The sequence below is a fragment of the Alexandromys fortis genome, unplaced genomic scaffold (assembly GCF_014885135.2).
Source record: "Alexandromys fortis isolate MF-2015 unplaced genomic scaffold, M_Fortis_MF-2015_v1.1 scaffold_118, whole genome shotgun sequence".
Lineage (NCBI taxonomy): Eukaryota > Metazoa > Chordata > Mammalia > Rodentia > Cricetidae > Alexandromys > Alexandromys fortis.
The window spans coordinates 855,740-867,957 of NW_026068010.1; the positions used below are offsets into that span (position 1 = coordinate 855,740).

Consider the following 12,218-nt stretch of genomic DNA (forward strand, 5'->3'; position numbering starts at 1 on the left):
CTGTATTTCTCAGCACAGAGCAGCCACGTTTCAAAGCTCCAGGGCCAAATATGGCTAGTTACTCCAGTTCTGAGAGCACAACCCTGCACTGCTTCTTCAGAGCACGTCCTGGCTTGGAATTGTGTGATGATGTCTCTATTCTTTGACGGATTCTGTCTCGGATCTATGTCAGAACACTCTGCAGATCCGCAACGAACTACGGGCAATGAGGGGCAAGGGCAGCTGGGAGAATTCCCAGAACTGAGAATAGGCAGCGCAGGGCCGAAGACAAGCTGGAGAGGGGCAAAGGTGCCAGTGACAGCCGTGCCAGATGCTTAAGCCAGGGCCAAGGATCAGACCAAGAAGACAGCCAGCCTAGCAGATATGACTGCCACAGGGAGGGGCAGATAGGAGACGAGAAGACAGACAGGCAAACTGTCTCTTTGAGGAGGGAGGGAGCTGCGGGGCAGGCCTGAAAAAGGACAGGTGGGTGATTGTGGATACAATGGGACACAGGTTTAATGGGATATGAGTTTCTAACAGGGAAAACACCAAGGTACCAAATGACTGTTAAACCACAGTGGAGCTGAAGGGCCAAGGAACTAGAAGCCAAGGATATCTCCTCACCCAGCTTTCAATGGTTTCTTCTCCTCCACTGAAGGTCTAGGATTCTAATTGCTCCAAAGGTAGAAAGGAATTTTTTTGTGTTTTGCAGCTCAGCACACACGGCAGACAGAATTAAATTAAAAACTGAAGTTTAAATGTGGAAATCATGCAGAGGAAAAATGGCAGTGCTCAGAACACTTAATGATGACGTCAGTGACATGTCCACATGATTTGTTCCAGGGTTACTTAAATGGTTTAACTGATAAGGATTCTGATGAAGAATTAAATTTAAATTTAATTGAAATTAAATCTAAAATCTTGACGAGGGGGGTAAATGTTTCTCAGTTTTACTAACAGCCAACACAAAATCTTTATTATTCTGAAATGCAACAATGTTTTTCTTTTTTTTAACCCAAGATTACGGCCCTCAATATCTGATTATAAACTTTCCACTGCCACTTTAGAGAACCTTGTTATTTAAAAGAAAGCCCCCTCCATTCCTCCTCAGATTTTGTCTCTCTATTTAGCTCTAGCTGTCCTGGAACTCAGCATTTGTGTCTACTTCTCATTTCTCCTACCCAGATTAACACTAAAAAAAATTTCCACTAACAAATTTTCTCCTCTGAAGGTAATGGTCTGCTGAGGTAACCCTTTAAAGTACCCAGGCTGGGGGACTAGAAGCATGTAATACTTTACCTTCTCTGGACACATTTCTGTCTACACCCCAATTACCCCAAGCACGCTGTCAGAGGCTCTGACCTGGAGCTCTCCTCAGTCAGTAACCTATGGACAGAGTTATACCCTGTGTGTCATGCAGTCAGGACTGAACTATGACACATGGGTCATCTCCACTGCTGGGGAACTCCCTACACCCCAGAGCCAGGGCAGTGAACCGTGAAAGTGAGGAATTACAGCGTCCCGCACAGACACAGCTGGCTCAGGACAGCATCCACTCTCCCTTCTGCATCTTCTCAGAGGTCTGCAAGGATGCTGGCTCCCTTGTCACACCGCATTCGCTCCTGTTCTCCCTCAGACCAGAAGGGGAGGAACAGACCCAAGCTGGTGGGCCTTTCACCCGTGTGCACATCCATTAAAATCCTTCTTACATACCTGGGGAAATCACAGCGAACAAAACAGAGGAGACCTTTGCTCTAGACACATGCACTCTCACAGACAGAAACTATAATACTTAGCCTTTTTCCAGTCACACAAACTGGGATGGGGGAGTCACTCTGCAGTGGGGCACTAGAAGAATAACTTCTTATTCAGCTCACAGCTCTCATCTTTTGGACCAAACCACCCAAAAGTTTACTCAACTTCAGATATTCCTGCTGTTTCTGCTTCCTAAGGAAAAGAAACCTGACAGGAAAACTAAAGGAGATTTGTTTTGTGAAACTTCTGGGTCCCTTAACAGTCAAGTTTAGACCTGGAGAACTCCACAATTACAATCCAGTGTGTGAGATTGGGCATGAGTGAAAGTGTATGTGCACACATGCGAGCATGTGGGCAGAGTGTGTTCACACATGTGAGTGTGTGCATGAGTGTGTGTGTGCACATACGCACAAATGTGTGTATGAGTGAGGGTGCGTGTATGTGTGTGTGTGTAATTTTTTCGGCCAGCACCCCTTTTATGTGAACCTATGCAATAAGAGCTCAGACTTGTCTTCTATCCTTCTTGCCTATAGGAAGGCAGACCTGGAAGGAACTGTAGCTCAGGAAGCAGGGGTGAAATGTTACACAGTTCTGCGTGGTAAGAAGGATTTGGGTCGGCAGATGGAAAATGGGAGAGAGATGATCAGAAAGAGGAGAAAGGGAAGGAATCAGAGCCCACAGGCTGTGGGAGCCTGGACTTCTCCTTTGATGATGACCAAAATTAATTTGGCAGGGTAGGAGTGGCAGGACAAGGTCTCGCTATGTAGCTCTGGCTGGACTGGAACTTGATACGCAAACCAGGCTGGTCTTAAACTCTGAGAGATCAGTCTGCCCCTGCCCCCATGTGCTGGGGTTTTATAATTTTTAAAGGCAGGATTTCACTTTGCACCCATAGGTTGGCATCAAACTCATGGAAATTTCTTTGAGTCAGAGTCTCTGGAATATGGATGTGTGTCCCCATGCCCAGCTCCAAAATGCACTTCAGCCCCCAGCCACTCCACGTTGATGCCTCCGCCATCACTGCTCTATAAAGCCCGCCTCCCCTTCTAAACTAGAGCTCACACAGCGCTCACCACACACCCAAAAAGACTCTTTGCCTTTCTCTCAATGTCTATCCAACTTACACAGGTTGACATGTCAATCATCCAAGCGGTACCCCACAAGCTGGATCTTCCTTCCACTTCCCTTCCTCTCAATCTACCATCAGGCATTGTAAACTGTTCCTTCTCGAGCCTCCACCATTCCACTATCTCACTAATACTGTCGTCACAAAAGGAACAACTAATATTTATTCAGCACTTGGACTGCACCACAGACTGTGTCAAGGGCATTGCATGCGTAATTTCACTTGATCCTCAAACCTTACTAAACAGGTACTGTGACTACTTCCTTCACGTTAGGGAATCAAAACTCAGAAGGAATAGTAATTCTAAAGTCAGTTGAAAGAACCTGACCCCTCTTTGCCTCAGTCCACACCCATGTCCCAAATCAAAAAAAAAAAAAAAAAAAAGACAGGAATCACAGGGTATAGTGGCACACAGCTTTAATCCCAGCACCGGGGAGGCAGAGGCATGCACACAGATCTCTGTGAGTTCGAGACCAGTCTGGTCTACATAGTTCTAGGGAACTACACAGTGAACCCATTCTCAAGAACAAAAAACAAAAACAAACAAAAAAGAAGACCAAAACAATGATCTTCTTCATTAATTCTACCTAGTCACTCGCCTAGCAGCCCAGACCTTAGGAACACACCAGCTCCTGCACGGACTGACAACCAGCCCTGCCTAAGTTCTTACTGAGCACCGAGCTCTAGACTAAGCCATAGCCATGTTTGCTTTTATTCTTTCAAGCTTCCAAATCCTACCAGACAAAAATGCTAAAGAGCAAAGAGGCTGCCCAGGGTGTGTGTGTGTGTGTGAGACAAAACCTTTCCAAAACAAGATTACCTGCACAGGGACTACAGTAGCGCCCCTCCTCATTCTGTCTCTCACCTCTCATTTGGACCCCACCATCCTCCAGCCCACTGCAGTTATCTTTATGGAATTCAAATCTTACCACAGCATTTCCCTGCTTGAAATTAACACCTCGCTATCACTGACTGGATGAGGTCCAAATGTCTTAATGTGTTCTACACAATCTCTTCTTTTTATCATTTCATCAAATATCCACTAAGTGTCCACTGTAGAAAGTGCCATGAACCCTAAGATGAACAACAAACCAGCCCTGACCATTACTTCAACCCCAAACAAACCCCAACCCCTTTAGATCAGCCATGTACACGGCAGTTGATGTCACATTCTATAGACATAAGCATTCCTGGAGAAAGCCCATACCAATCTGAAGATTGCCTAGGATTCCTCTGACACTTTCTAGGCAGATATACTTACTTTCAAGATCCCATATCACTTAGTTCAAAATTCTCTGAGGTAGCCAGGTGGTGGTGGTGCATGCCTTTAAGCGATATCTCATGAGCTTGAGGCCAGCCTGGTCTACAAGAGCTAGTTCCAGGACAGGCTCTAAAGCTACAGAGAAACCCTGTCTTGAAAACAAAAACAAAAAAAAATCCAACTCGGAGGTGGGTGGTCCTTGGACTTCCCACAGGGCAGGGAACCCTGATTGCTCTTTGGGCTGAGGAGGGAGGAGGACTTGGTTGGGGGAGGGGGAGGGAAAGGGGAGGCGGCGGTGGGGAAGAGACAGAAATCTTTAATAAATAAATTTAAAAAAAATCCAACTAATTTCTGGCATGCTGTAAGACACTGGGTGGCTAACTGTATATCCAATGAAAGAGTTCAAACTTGAAGATCAGAGAAACAAAATACAGAATTAGAATTAAACAGTGAACTGAATTAAAAGCAATGTGATTCTAGTGTGGCTCTGACTTGGCCTACATTTGACCCCTATGGGAAAACTCACGTGGAATTTGGACAGGCTGAAATGGCAAAACCTTGTTAGTTCTGGCTCAACAACGATCGGACAGCCAAATAGGACACTAGATTCCCCCACCTTCCTTCTTTACCTGCCAAAGTCCTTTTGTCCAAAGGTGTGGGGGAGGGTGTTCAAATCTATCAAAGCAAACAGAATTGACCTACTGAGATCCAACTTCATCTGTGCTGTGTCACTGTACAGGCTAGAGAAAAAAGCAAAATGTGTCCTGGGAAGGAGGCCAATTTCTAAGTACTGTGACTACAAGAATGTGACATTCTTAAAGTGAAGGCAGTTTGGATAAACTGGAGCTCACAGATTCCTCCAACTGTCCTTGCCATTGGTTTCTGTGGTTTTTTTTTTTTTTTTTTTTTAAAGAAAATTGGCTGGGTGTGGGGACGCACGTCTTTCTGATCCCACAGCCCTCAGGAGGCAGAGGGAGGAGGATCTCTGTGAGTTTCAGGCCAGCCAGAGCTACACTGTGAGAAAAGAAAAATTGATTCGATAGAGCCATGCGGAAGTGCCCCTAGGCTTCAAGCAAACACACGATCTTAAACGTAAACGGGAATACTATACCACTCCATTTAAAAGTCCTTGTGTGAAACGTGGCAGAAAGCTTCGAAAAGCCAGCAGTGTTTCCCAAACGGTGCTTCGTGCGCAAATGCTTTCAAACCGAGATGCATATTTTGGAAATGATCCTCCCCTTCCCCCCAAACATGTCAAATCTGTCTCTAGCCTGAAAGGAAAGGTGAGAATTCTCCCGCAACAGGCTGGGGCGGGGAGAAGGATCTCCGTTCATCCCTTCCAGGGAACGAAACCAGAGGGCAGCTAGCTAGCGCTGCTCTGGCTCCCGACAACGTGCAGGCGCGAAGTGCAAGAACTCGTCCCCGAAGCTCCCGGTCTTAAACAGCGAGCGCCGCGCAGACCCGCACCGCGGCGCCCGGAGCTGGCACCCGCACCGGGCCCGGCCGGACTCCACGCGGCCCCCGGCCGGTTCCCAAGGGGGCTCCCCCTATCCCGACGCCACACCCCATCCCTGCCCGCACCTGGGGCGAAGTAACTCACTCCGGGAAAGCGGCGGGCTCCCCGGGGGAGCGCTGACGAGGACGCCGCCCGGCTCCGCTCCGCCGGGACTCGCCGCCGCCGATCTCCTGGCGAGAAGCAAAGTCCGGCCAAGACTTCACTTCTCAACCGCCCCTGCTGCCTTTCCCCTCGGGGGCGAGCGCAGGGGCCAACCCGACACGCACCTGAGCCAATCAATGGCGGGGAAAGGCGGGACTAAGGGCGGGCTCTGAACATCTTGACCAATCAAGAAGCTCGAAGGGCCGGGCCGGTTCTGCCCATCACTCCCGAGTTAGAGTGAGCGCGCTCCGCCCTCCGCCTTCGCTCCCGGCCGGATTCTCCCTTTAGACACAGAGAAGACGCTCGGGAAGTGTCTGCGTGCACCCCGGAGCGCCGCGCCGGGCGTGGGACAGCTGAAGGGAGGGGAGGGCTGCGGGAGCAGGCTGAGGGAGAACAGGTGGCGCGGGGCGGCTGACGTGTAGGTGTGCGCGAGAGGACGGCTGGGGTGGGGCGGGGAGCCCGCCCGGCCGGAGTCAGGTGGGAGCTGGGAGGACACACCTGAGGGGAAGAGAAGGGCGGATCCTTGGGATCAAAGGAAAAAGGAACCGCGGGTCAGCGTGAGCTCCGGAGGAAGGAGGGCGGTGCTCCAAACTCACACTTCTCTCCCAAAAGAAAGAGAAACGCTGCTTTTGCACCTAATGGAGCTATGCATTTGCACCCCAGGGAGAAAACTGCGCCCCGTCAACCACAGTGTGGTCAGGAAAGTCAGCTCTGCACACAAATCTCTTTTGCTTTTTCAAGGTTGCAAGGTGCCCTATGAAAGGCTCCGGAGGACTCTAGTCCGGGGAAAAGCCAACCCCGGGTTAGTCCCGACCCTGGAGCGTCTAGCAGATCAGAGGTCCAACTCCGACCTTAAATATTAGGTGTCTTGGGGCGACAGGCGAGGGACAGTGCTCTTCGCCAGCACACGGGGACAGCAGGTGCTCCGCGGCCGCCTAGCTTCCGCAGTTCCAGGTGAGCGGGCCTGCCGTGCAGGGGCGTGGCCGGGGGGCGTGTTCTGTTTTCGCTCCGCCCCCCAATCGGGCCCTGCCGCGCCGCTGCGGCTCCGCCCCCCTCCTTCCGTCACCCGCTCCTTCCGTCGGTGGTGTCTTCCTTCCTGCTTCGCCGGCATCTTTCGCGACATGGGGAAGAGCGTCCGTTTCGCCAGCACCACCTGAGGGTTTCCTGGAGCCGCCCCCCGCGCCCCGCGATGGAAGAGGATCAGGAGCTGGAGAGGTAAAGTTGGAGGGGGAAGAGTGGAGCGGGGGCGGTGGGGCGGGCCAGCGAATAGGGTAGCGAGAGGGCACGCGGCCGACTGCGGCCCGGCGGGGCGGCTAGGCCTAACCCGAGGCGCAGAGGAAGGGAGGATCGAAAGTAGAGCGGGTCCAGATTGGGAAGAGGGAGGAGAAGCTGTGGGCTTATTTATCCACAAAAGCTCAGAGGGCTACTAGCCATCCGGGAGGGGAGAGAAGTTGGAAATCCAGCTCTAAGTGCCAAACTGCCACCCCCTTTAGAACTGCCTCGTGTAAGGTCACGCACCGGGCGGTGCTGGCGTGTTAAGTCGCCTAAAGTTCCTGCAACTCCGCTTGTTCACATTGCTCGTAAATTCTCTGTTCGCCAGATTCCTCCTATTAAACTTTTCACTTCCTTTCGCTTACTAGTTTCCTTACCTGTTTTAAATGGAAGCCGTAACTGAGCCTGTCACCTTGATAACTTGTGGTTGCCATTTTTATGCTAAAATAATCGTTTTTTATGCCTGTCAACTCCCTTTTCATCTTCCAGCAGGGCCTATCATATTTATTGTAACTCTGCCTCTTTTCTTTTGCTCTATTCAAAGAAAGATTTTGCAAACATTTAACTTTGTGGGTTTTGTTTTTTGTTTTTGTTTTTTTTGAGACAGGGTTTCTCTGTGGCTTTGGAGCCTGTCCTGGAGCTAGCTCGGTAGACCAGGGTGGTCTCGAACTCACAGAGATCCGCCTGCCTCTGCCTCCCGAGTGCTGGGATTAAAGGCATGCGCTACCATTGCCCGGCACTGTGTGGGTGTTTTTGCACCTTGTGGGCAATATACATGGTCAAATGGAGTAGAGAGAAAAAGGAATTAAATATTTATGGATAGATGCTGTGGAGATAGGAAAATGAGGTAGTGAATCTTTAAAAGCTAATCACAAAATCCATATGATCTCATTCTTACAAAAAAATGTGTGTGTAGAAAAATATCAGGATTGAAGACCTCAATGGCTGAAGGCGAGAGGAAGACAGCCTTGGAAATGGTCCAGGCAGCTGGAACAGATAGACAGTGTGTGACATTTGTATTGCACGAGGAGGACCATACCCTAGGAAATTCTCTGCGGTACATGATTATGAAGAACCCGGAAGTGGAATTTTGTGGTTACACTACGACCCATCCTTCAGAGAGCAAAATTAATTTGCGAATTCAGACACGGGGTACACTTCCAGCTGTCGAGCCCTTTCAGAAAGGCCTGAATGAGCTCATGAATGTCTGCCAGCATGTGCTTGACAAGTTTGAGGCCAGCATAAAGGATTATAAAGATCAAAAGGCAAGCAGAAGTGAACCCACAGTCTAGTCCTTCATGCAAGGTTACAAGGAGGACCACCCTCATGATGGTGCAGAACCCAGAACTAGAGTGTGTGATTGCAGCCCCTTCTGTCCTGTAGAAAGGTGTGGTTCCGGCTGTTGGCCCGTTACAGCTGTTGGAATCTCTGCAAGTATATTTGCCTAATAAATTCTCTCTTTTGTTTAAACTAGCTTGAGTGGTTTTTCTTCCTTGCACATAGGTGATCCCCCAAGAATGGTGTCACCCCTTAACTGAACCAACACTGCAAGTGAACAGATAATTGGGCCAAGTTGAGGGTTTTGATCAGGGATATTAAAGGGTTATTCATTTCAATATGATTGAAGTGCTGAGGAAAGAGGAGATAGAACAGAACATAAACTGTAGTTAAAAATGCAGGAAAGAGATTGGCAGAAGGAACTTGTGTTTTGCTTTTGGTTTTTGTTTTTTTACGTTTTACTTTGTGCACAAGCATGCCGTGGCACACATGTGGGAGTCGATTCTCTCTACCATATGGGATCCATAGATTGTCAGGCGTGGCAGCAAGCATCTTTACACACTGAGCCATCTTGACAGCCCTGGATTTTTATTAATGTAAATGCATCATTTCATATGATTGGTAGACTGAGTAAGGGTGAGGATGGCTTGAAGAACACTTTAAGAATTATAATTTTTCACAAGAATTTGAATGGGTCTCAAGCTCCATCGTAGTAACATTTGTAGGATAGATACCTGTTTACTGCTTGAGCACCAATGAAATACAGAGTTATGACAAGTAAACCAGTTTTTTATTATGTTGAGTGTGGACATGTCCATGTGGATACACATGTGCATTGGAGGCTAGAGATCAGCCTTAAACATGATTCATCAGGAACCATCTACCTATTTATGCTTGGATTGTTTTGAGACAAGTCTCACTAAATAGTTCTGACTGGCTTGACTTTGTAAACTCATAGATTCCTCCTTGCCTCTGCCTTAATCTCCCCACATGCTGGTATTAAGGGCTTTTGCCATTATTCCCCACCCTGCCTTAGATTTTGAGACAGAATCTCACTGGAATGGAGTTTGTCAGTTAGGCTAGGCTACCCTACTAGAAAGTCCCAGGGACCCACCTGTGTGTCTCCTGAGCATTGGGATTACAGACCTACATAGCACCCTACTCAGTTTAGGTCTGTGGATTCTAGAGAGGTTTTCACAGCAAGTCTTTTGCCAACTGAGCTGTCTACTCTTGCCCCAATTTTAATTATTGGAAAAACTGGGATTACCAGGTAACATTACCAGTCCTTAGGTGGTTGTGCATATAGAGCTCAGGGTTACATAGAAGAGATAACTATTGATAGAAAGTCAGAACTTGGAGGAGACCTGTATGGAAGAAATGACATTTTGGAAACTTAAAATATTAGCAAAATATATCATCCAAGAATCATCCCATTTTTCTCTTCAGTCCTGTCTTGTAAGTATCCTACCCAAGTATGACTTCACCCTACATATCTGGAGCCCTTGAGCCCAGTTACCCCATTCTCTAGAGCATTGTGCTTTGGGATCTTAAGTCAAAACTTCATTGTCTGCTGGGGATGATGGTGCACACCTAATCTTAGCATTGAAGAAATTGAAGTGGGAGAACTGCAAATTGAAGACCAGACTAAATATGCATAACAAAAGCTTGCCTCAGAAAAACATCACTGATACACTTAAGATATGGAAACTTTTAGTTAAATTTGACCTCTTCTACCCTGCCAAGAGCCTATATTTCCCCGCACTTGGCCCACTTTTTTAAAAGATAGTTTTGTACTCGCTGAGTGTCTGCATTGTACCAGGCCTTGAGAGTAGATAACAATAAGAACTTTGTTTTTCAAGGCAAGGTTTCTCTGTATATCCCTGATTGTCTTAGAACTCACTCCCTAGACCAGGCTGGCCTCAAACGCAGAGATCCACCTGCTTCTGCCTCCTAAGTGCTGGGATTAAAGGTGTGTCCTATCACACCCAGTTTGACAATAGGAACTTTTAAGTCTAAATTCTCTGAAAGAAGCAAATTCAGGGTCAAGTAGGGAACTGCTTTGGGCTGAAAGAGAAGGTTGTCCAGAGCTAGAGAAAGAAGGAAGTAGCAGTGGAGCGGGGAGAGCAAATGCGTGCTTGGGGGACAATGTGAACTGGTCCTAAAGACTGCAGAATTGAAAGATTTGCATGTTTTAGTGTGTGTAGTAGGCCAGAAGGAGAAGACTCCGTTTTCTGAGTTTGGGTGGTGGGGAGCTGAAGTGATATGTTGCTTTGATTATAGTGTGGGATGATGGGGTAGATGTAGCAAAATCAGACTAGAAGCAGGTAGAATCTGGAAGAGTCAAGGTGGCCCAGAACAGTGTTAAGCTAACAATGCAGAAAAGGGTGAAGTCCTCAGGAACCGGGATGTGGAAGTCACACAAACATGACTCCATCTTCCACCTAGGACTGGGGCCAATTACTACCAGGAGCTTAAAAGAAGTCAGACGTTTTGTTGTGATTATTGTAGGCATGAGTTGAGGGCCCACGGAAGAGATCTAAGCTAAAAATAAACTTTGTGAGTCCTAATCATAAAGCTGTAAGTCAACAAAGGCTGCAGAGTGACAAAGGAGGGACCTGTTGGGCCCTAAAGCCCCACCAAGGAGGAGGTCGCCCCAAGAGACACTCTCAGCACAGCTGATGCAATAGCAAGAAGAATTTTTATTCTGCTGCCGCGGCAGAGGTCCCTCAGCCTCAAGAGGAGAAGGACCCCTGCTTTGTCTATTAAAGGCTCTTTTAAAGGAAAAAACCCACAAAATCAGGGAGGGGGTAGTACAGAATCAAAAGGGAGAGTCCAGAAATCATTCGTCAACTATTTTGACTAGTTCATTTAATGGTCAGCTAACTCTAACTGATCAATGCTATGGCGGTTGCTGGGTTGGTTGAACAAGAAGGAGGAACACTTGCAGGTTATCTGCAGGTAGTCTCACCCCAGTTCCAGAGTCTGGATCTATTGTAGAAAGACTACAAAGGGGATGGAAAGTACTCAAAGCTCCAGTGCGTGGTTGGTTACCAGCGTCCTGGTTCCCAGGAAGGGGGGTGGGGGTGCAGTAATGCTAAGGTGCCCCAAAGTCTTTCAGGCCCAAGAACCAAGCCTTGGACAACCTCAGTGGTGAAGTGTGGCGAAAGGACTAACTGATGAGATGGCAAATTCTGTGGAAAGTGGAGCCGTGGAAGCCAGGGGAAGTGATTGAGTAAGTCAGCTGAGCAACGGGGGTGGGAGGCAGTGTCTATTGAAGTTAGCACCAAGGTCACTAGGCTGTGGGTAGCAGCATTCTTTTGGGATCTAAGGAGAGGACTTTGCTGAGGAATGGCTTGGTTTGTTTTCCAAAGATAAAATGCACACAACCATTAGAGGGGGTGTTTAGGCGGCAGCAGGGTGATGAAAGTTTGGAGTCAGGGTATAAAGATAAAGAATATCTAGGGTAGCAAAGATTCTAGAAAACCAATCTCAAAAAGTAAGGAATCTTGGAAGACGTAAGAAAGCCCATTAGGCTGGACGGTGGTGGCTCACACCTTTAATCCCAGCACTTGGGAGGCAAAGATAGGTAGATCTCTGAGTTTGAGGTCAGCCTGGTCTACAGAGTGAGTTCCAGGATAGCCAGGGCTGTTGAGAAGCCCTGTCTCGAACAACCAAAAAAAAAAGGGGGGGGGGGCAATTAGTACACAGAAAGTGTTCCACTAGTGAGCACCACATCTCACAGTATCATTGCAGTAAAGGATTAATTACCACCAGTCCTGGGGCATGCAGTCGGAATCTGTTTAGGGTGGCCATCAACAGGTTCACGTGAAATGAAATATCTTTTGAAGGCAGATGGGTGAAGGGAGAAAAGAGGGTAATCAGGAGCT

General features: G+C 48.0%; 3 protein-coding genes across 5 annotated transcripts in view; 2 read left to right on the forward strand and 1 right to left on the reverse strand.

The window, feature by feature from the left end:
• The window catches only part of Lnx2 (ligand of numb-protein X 2), a 62,441-nt gene extending 56,562 nt beyond the window's left edge, over positions 1 to 5,879 (reverse strand). The window contains exon 1 of one of the 3 annotated variants that reach the window (XM_050161846.1): positions 5,725 to 5,879. The gene's annotated coding sequence lies outside the window, so the exon portion shown is untranslated. Of the gene's footprint in view, positions 1 to 2,861; positions 2,996 to 5,705 lie in introns of those variants that run through there. The other 2 variants (XM_050161847.1, XM_050161848.1) reach the window with 2 other exon arrangements.
• A 974-nt stretch (positions 5,880 to 6,853) lies between these two features.
• Polr1d (RNA polymerase I and III subunit D) lies at positions 6,854 to 8,526 on the forward strand. Its single transcript, XM_050161852.1, has 2 exons — positions 6,854 to 6,996; positions 7,970 to 8,526. Exons 1-2 carry the CDS (start codon positions 6,971 to 6,973, stop codon positions 8,343 to 8,345), a joined length of 402 nt encoding a protein of 133 aa, XP_050017809.1. The 5' UTR covers positions 6,854 to 6,970; the 3' UTR covers positions 8,346 to 8,526.
• LOC126513467 (protein POLR1D-like) overlaps positions 6,854 to 12,218 on the forward strand; it is a 33,859-nt gene continuing 28,494 nt past the window's right edge. The window contains exon 1 of the mRNA XM_050161853.1: positions 6,854 to 6,996. Coding sequence (XP_050017810.1) covers positions 6,971 to 6,996 — 26 coding nt within the window. The 5' untranslated portion in view covers positions 6,854 to 6,970. The remainder of the gene's footprint in view (positions 6,997 to 12,218) is intronic.

What these genes read in the sequence shown, in the direction of transcription:
- Polr1d (XM_050161852.1), top strand. Translation starts at nt 6,971, where the DNA reads ATGGAAGAGGATCAGGAGCTGGAGAG. An exon ending in GAGGATCAGGAGCTGGAGAG is followed by an intron (nt 6,997 to 7,969) that starts GTAAAGTTGGAG and finishes ATGTGTGTGTAG; the next exon opens with AAAAATATCAGGATTGAAGA.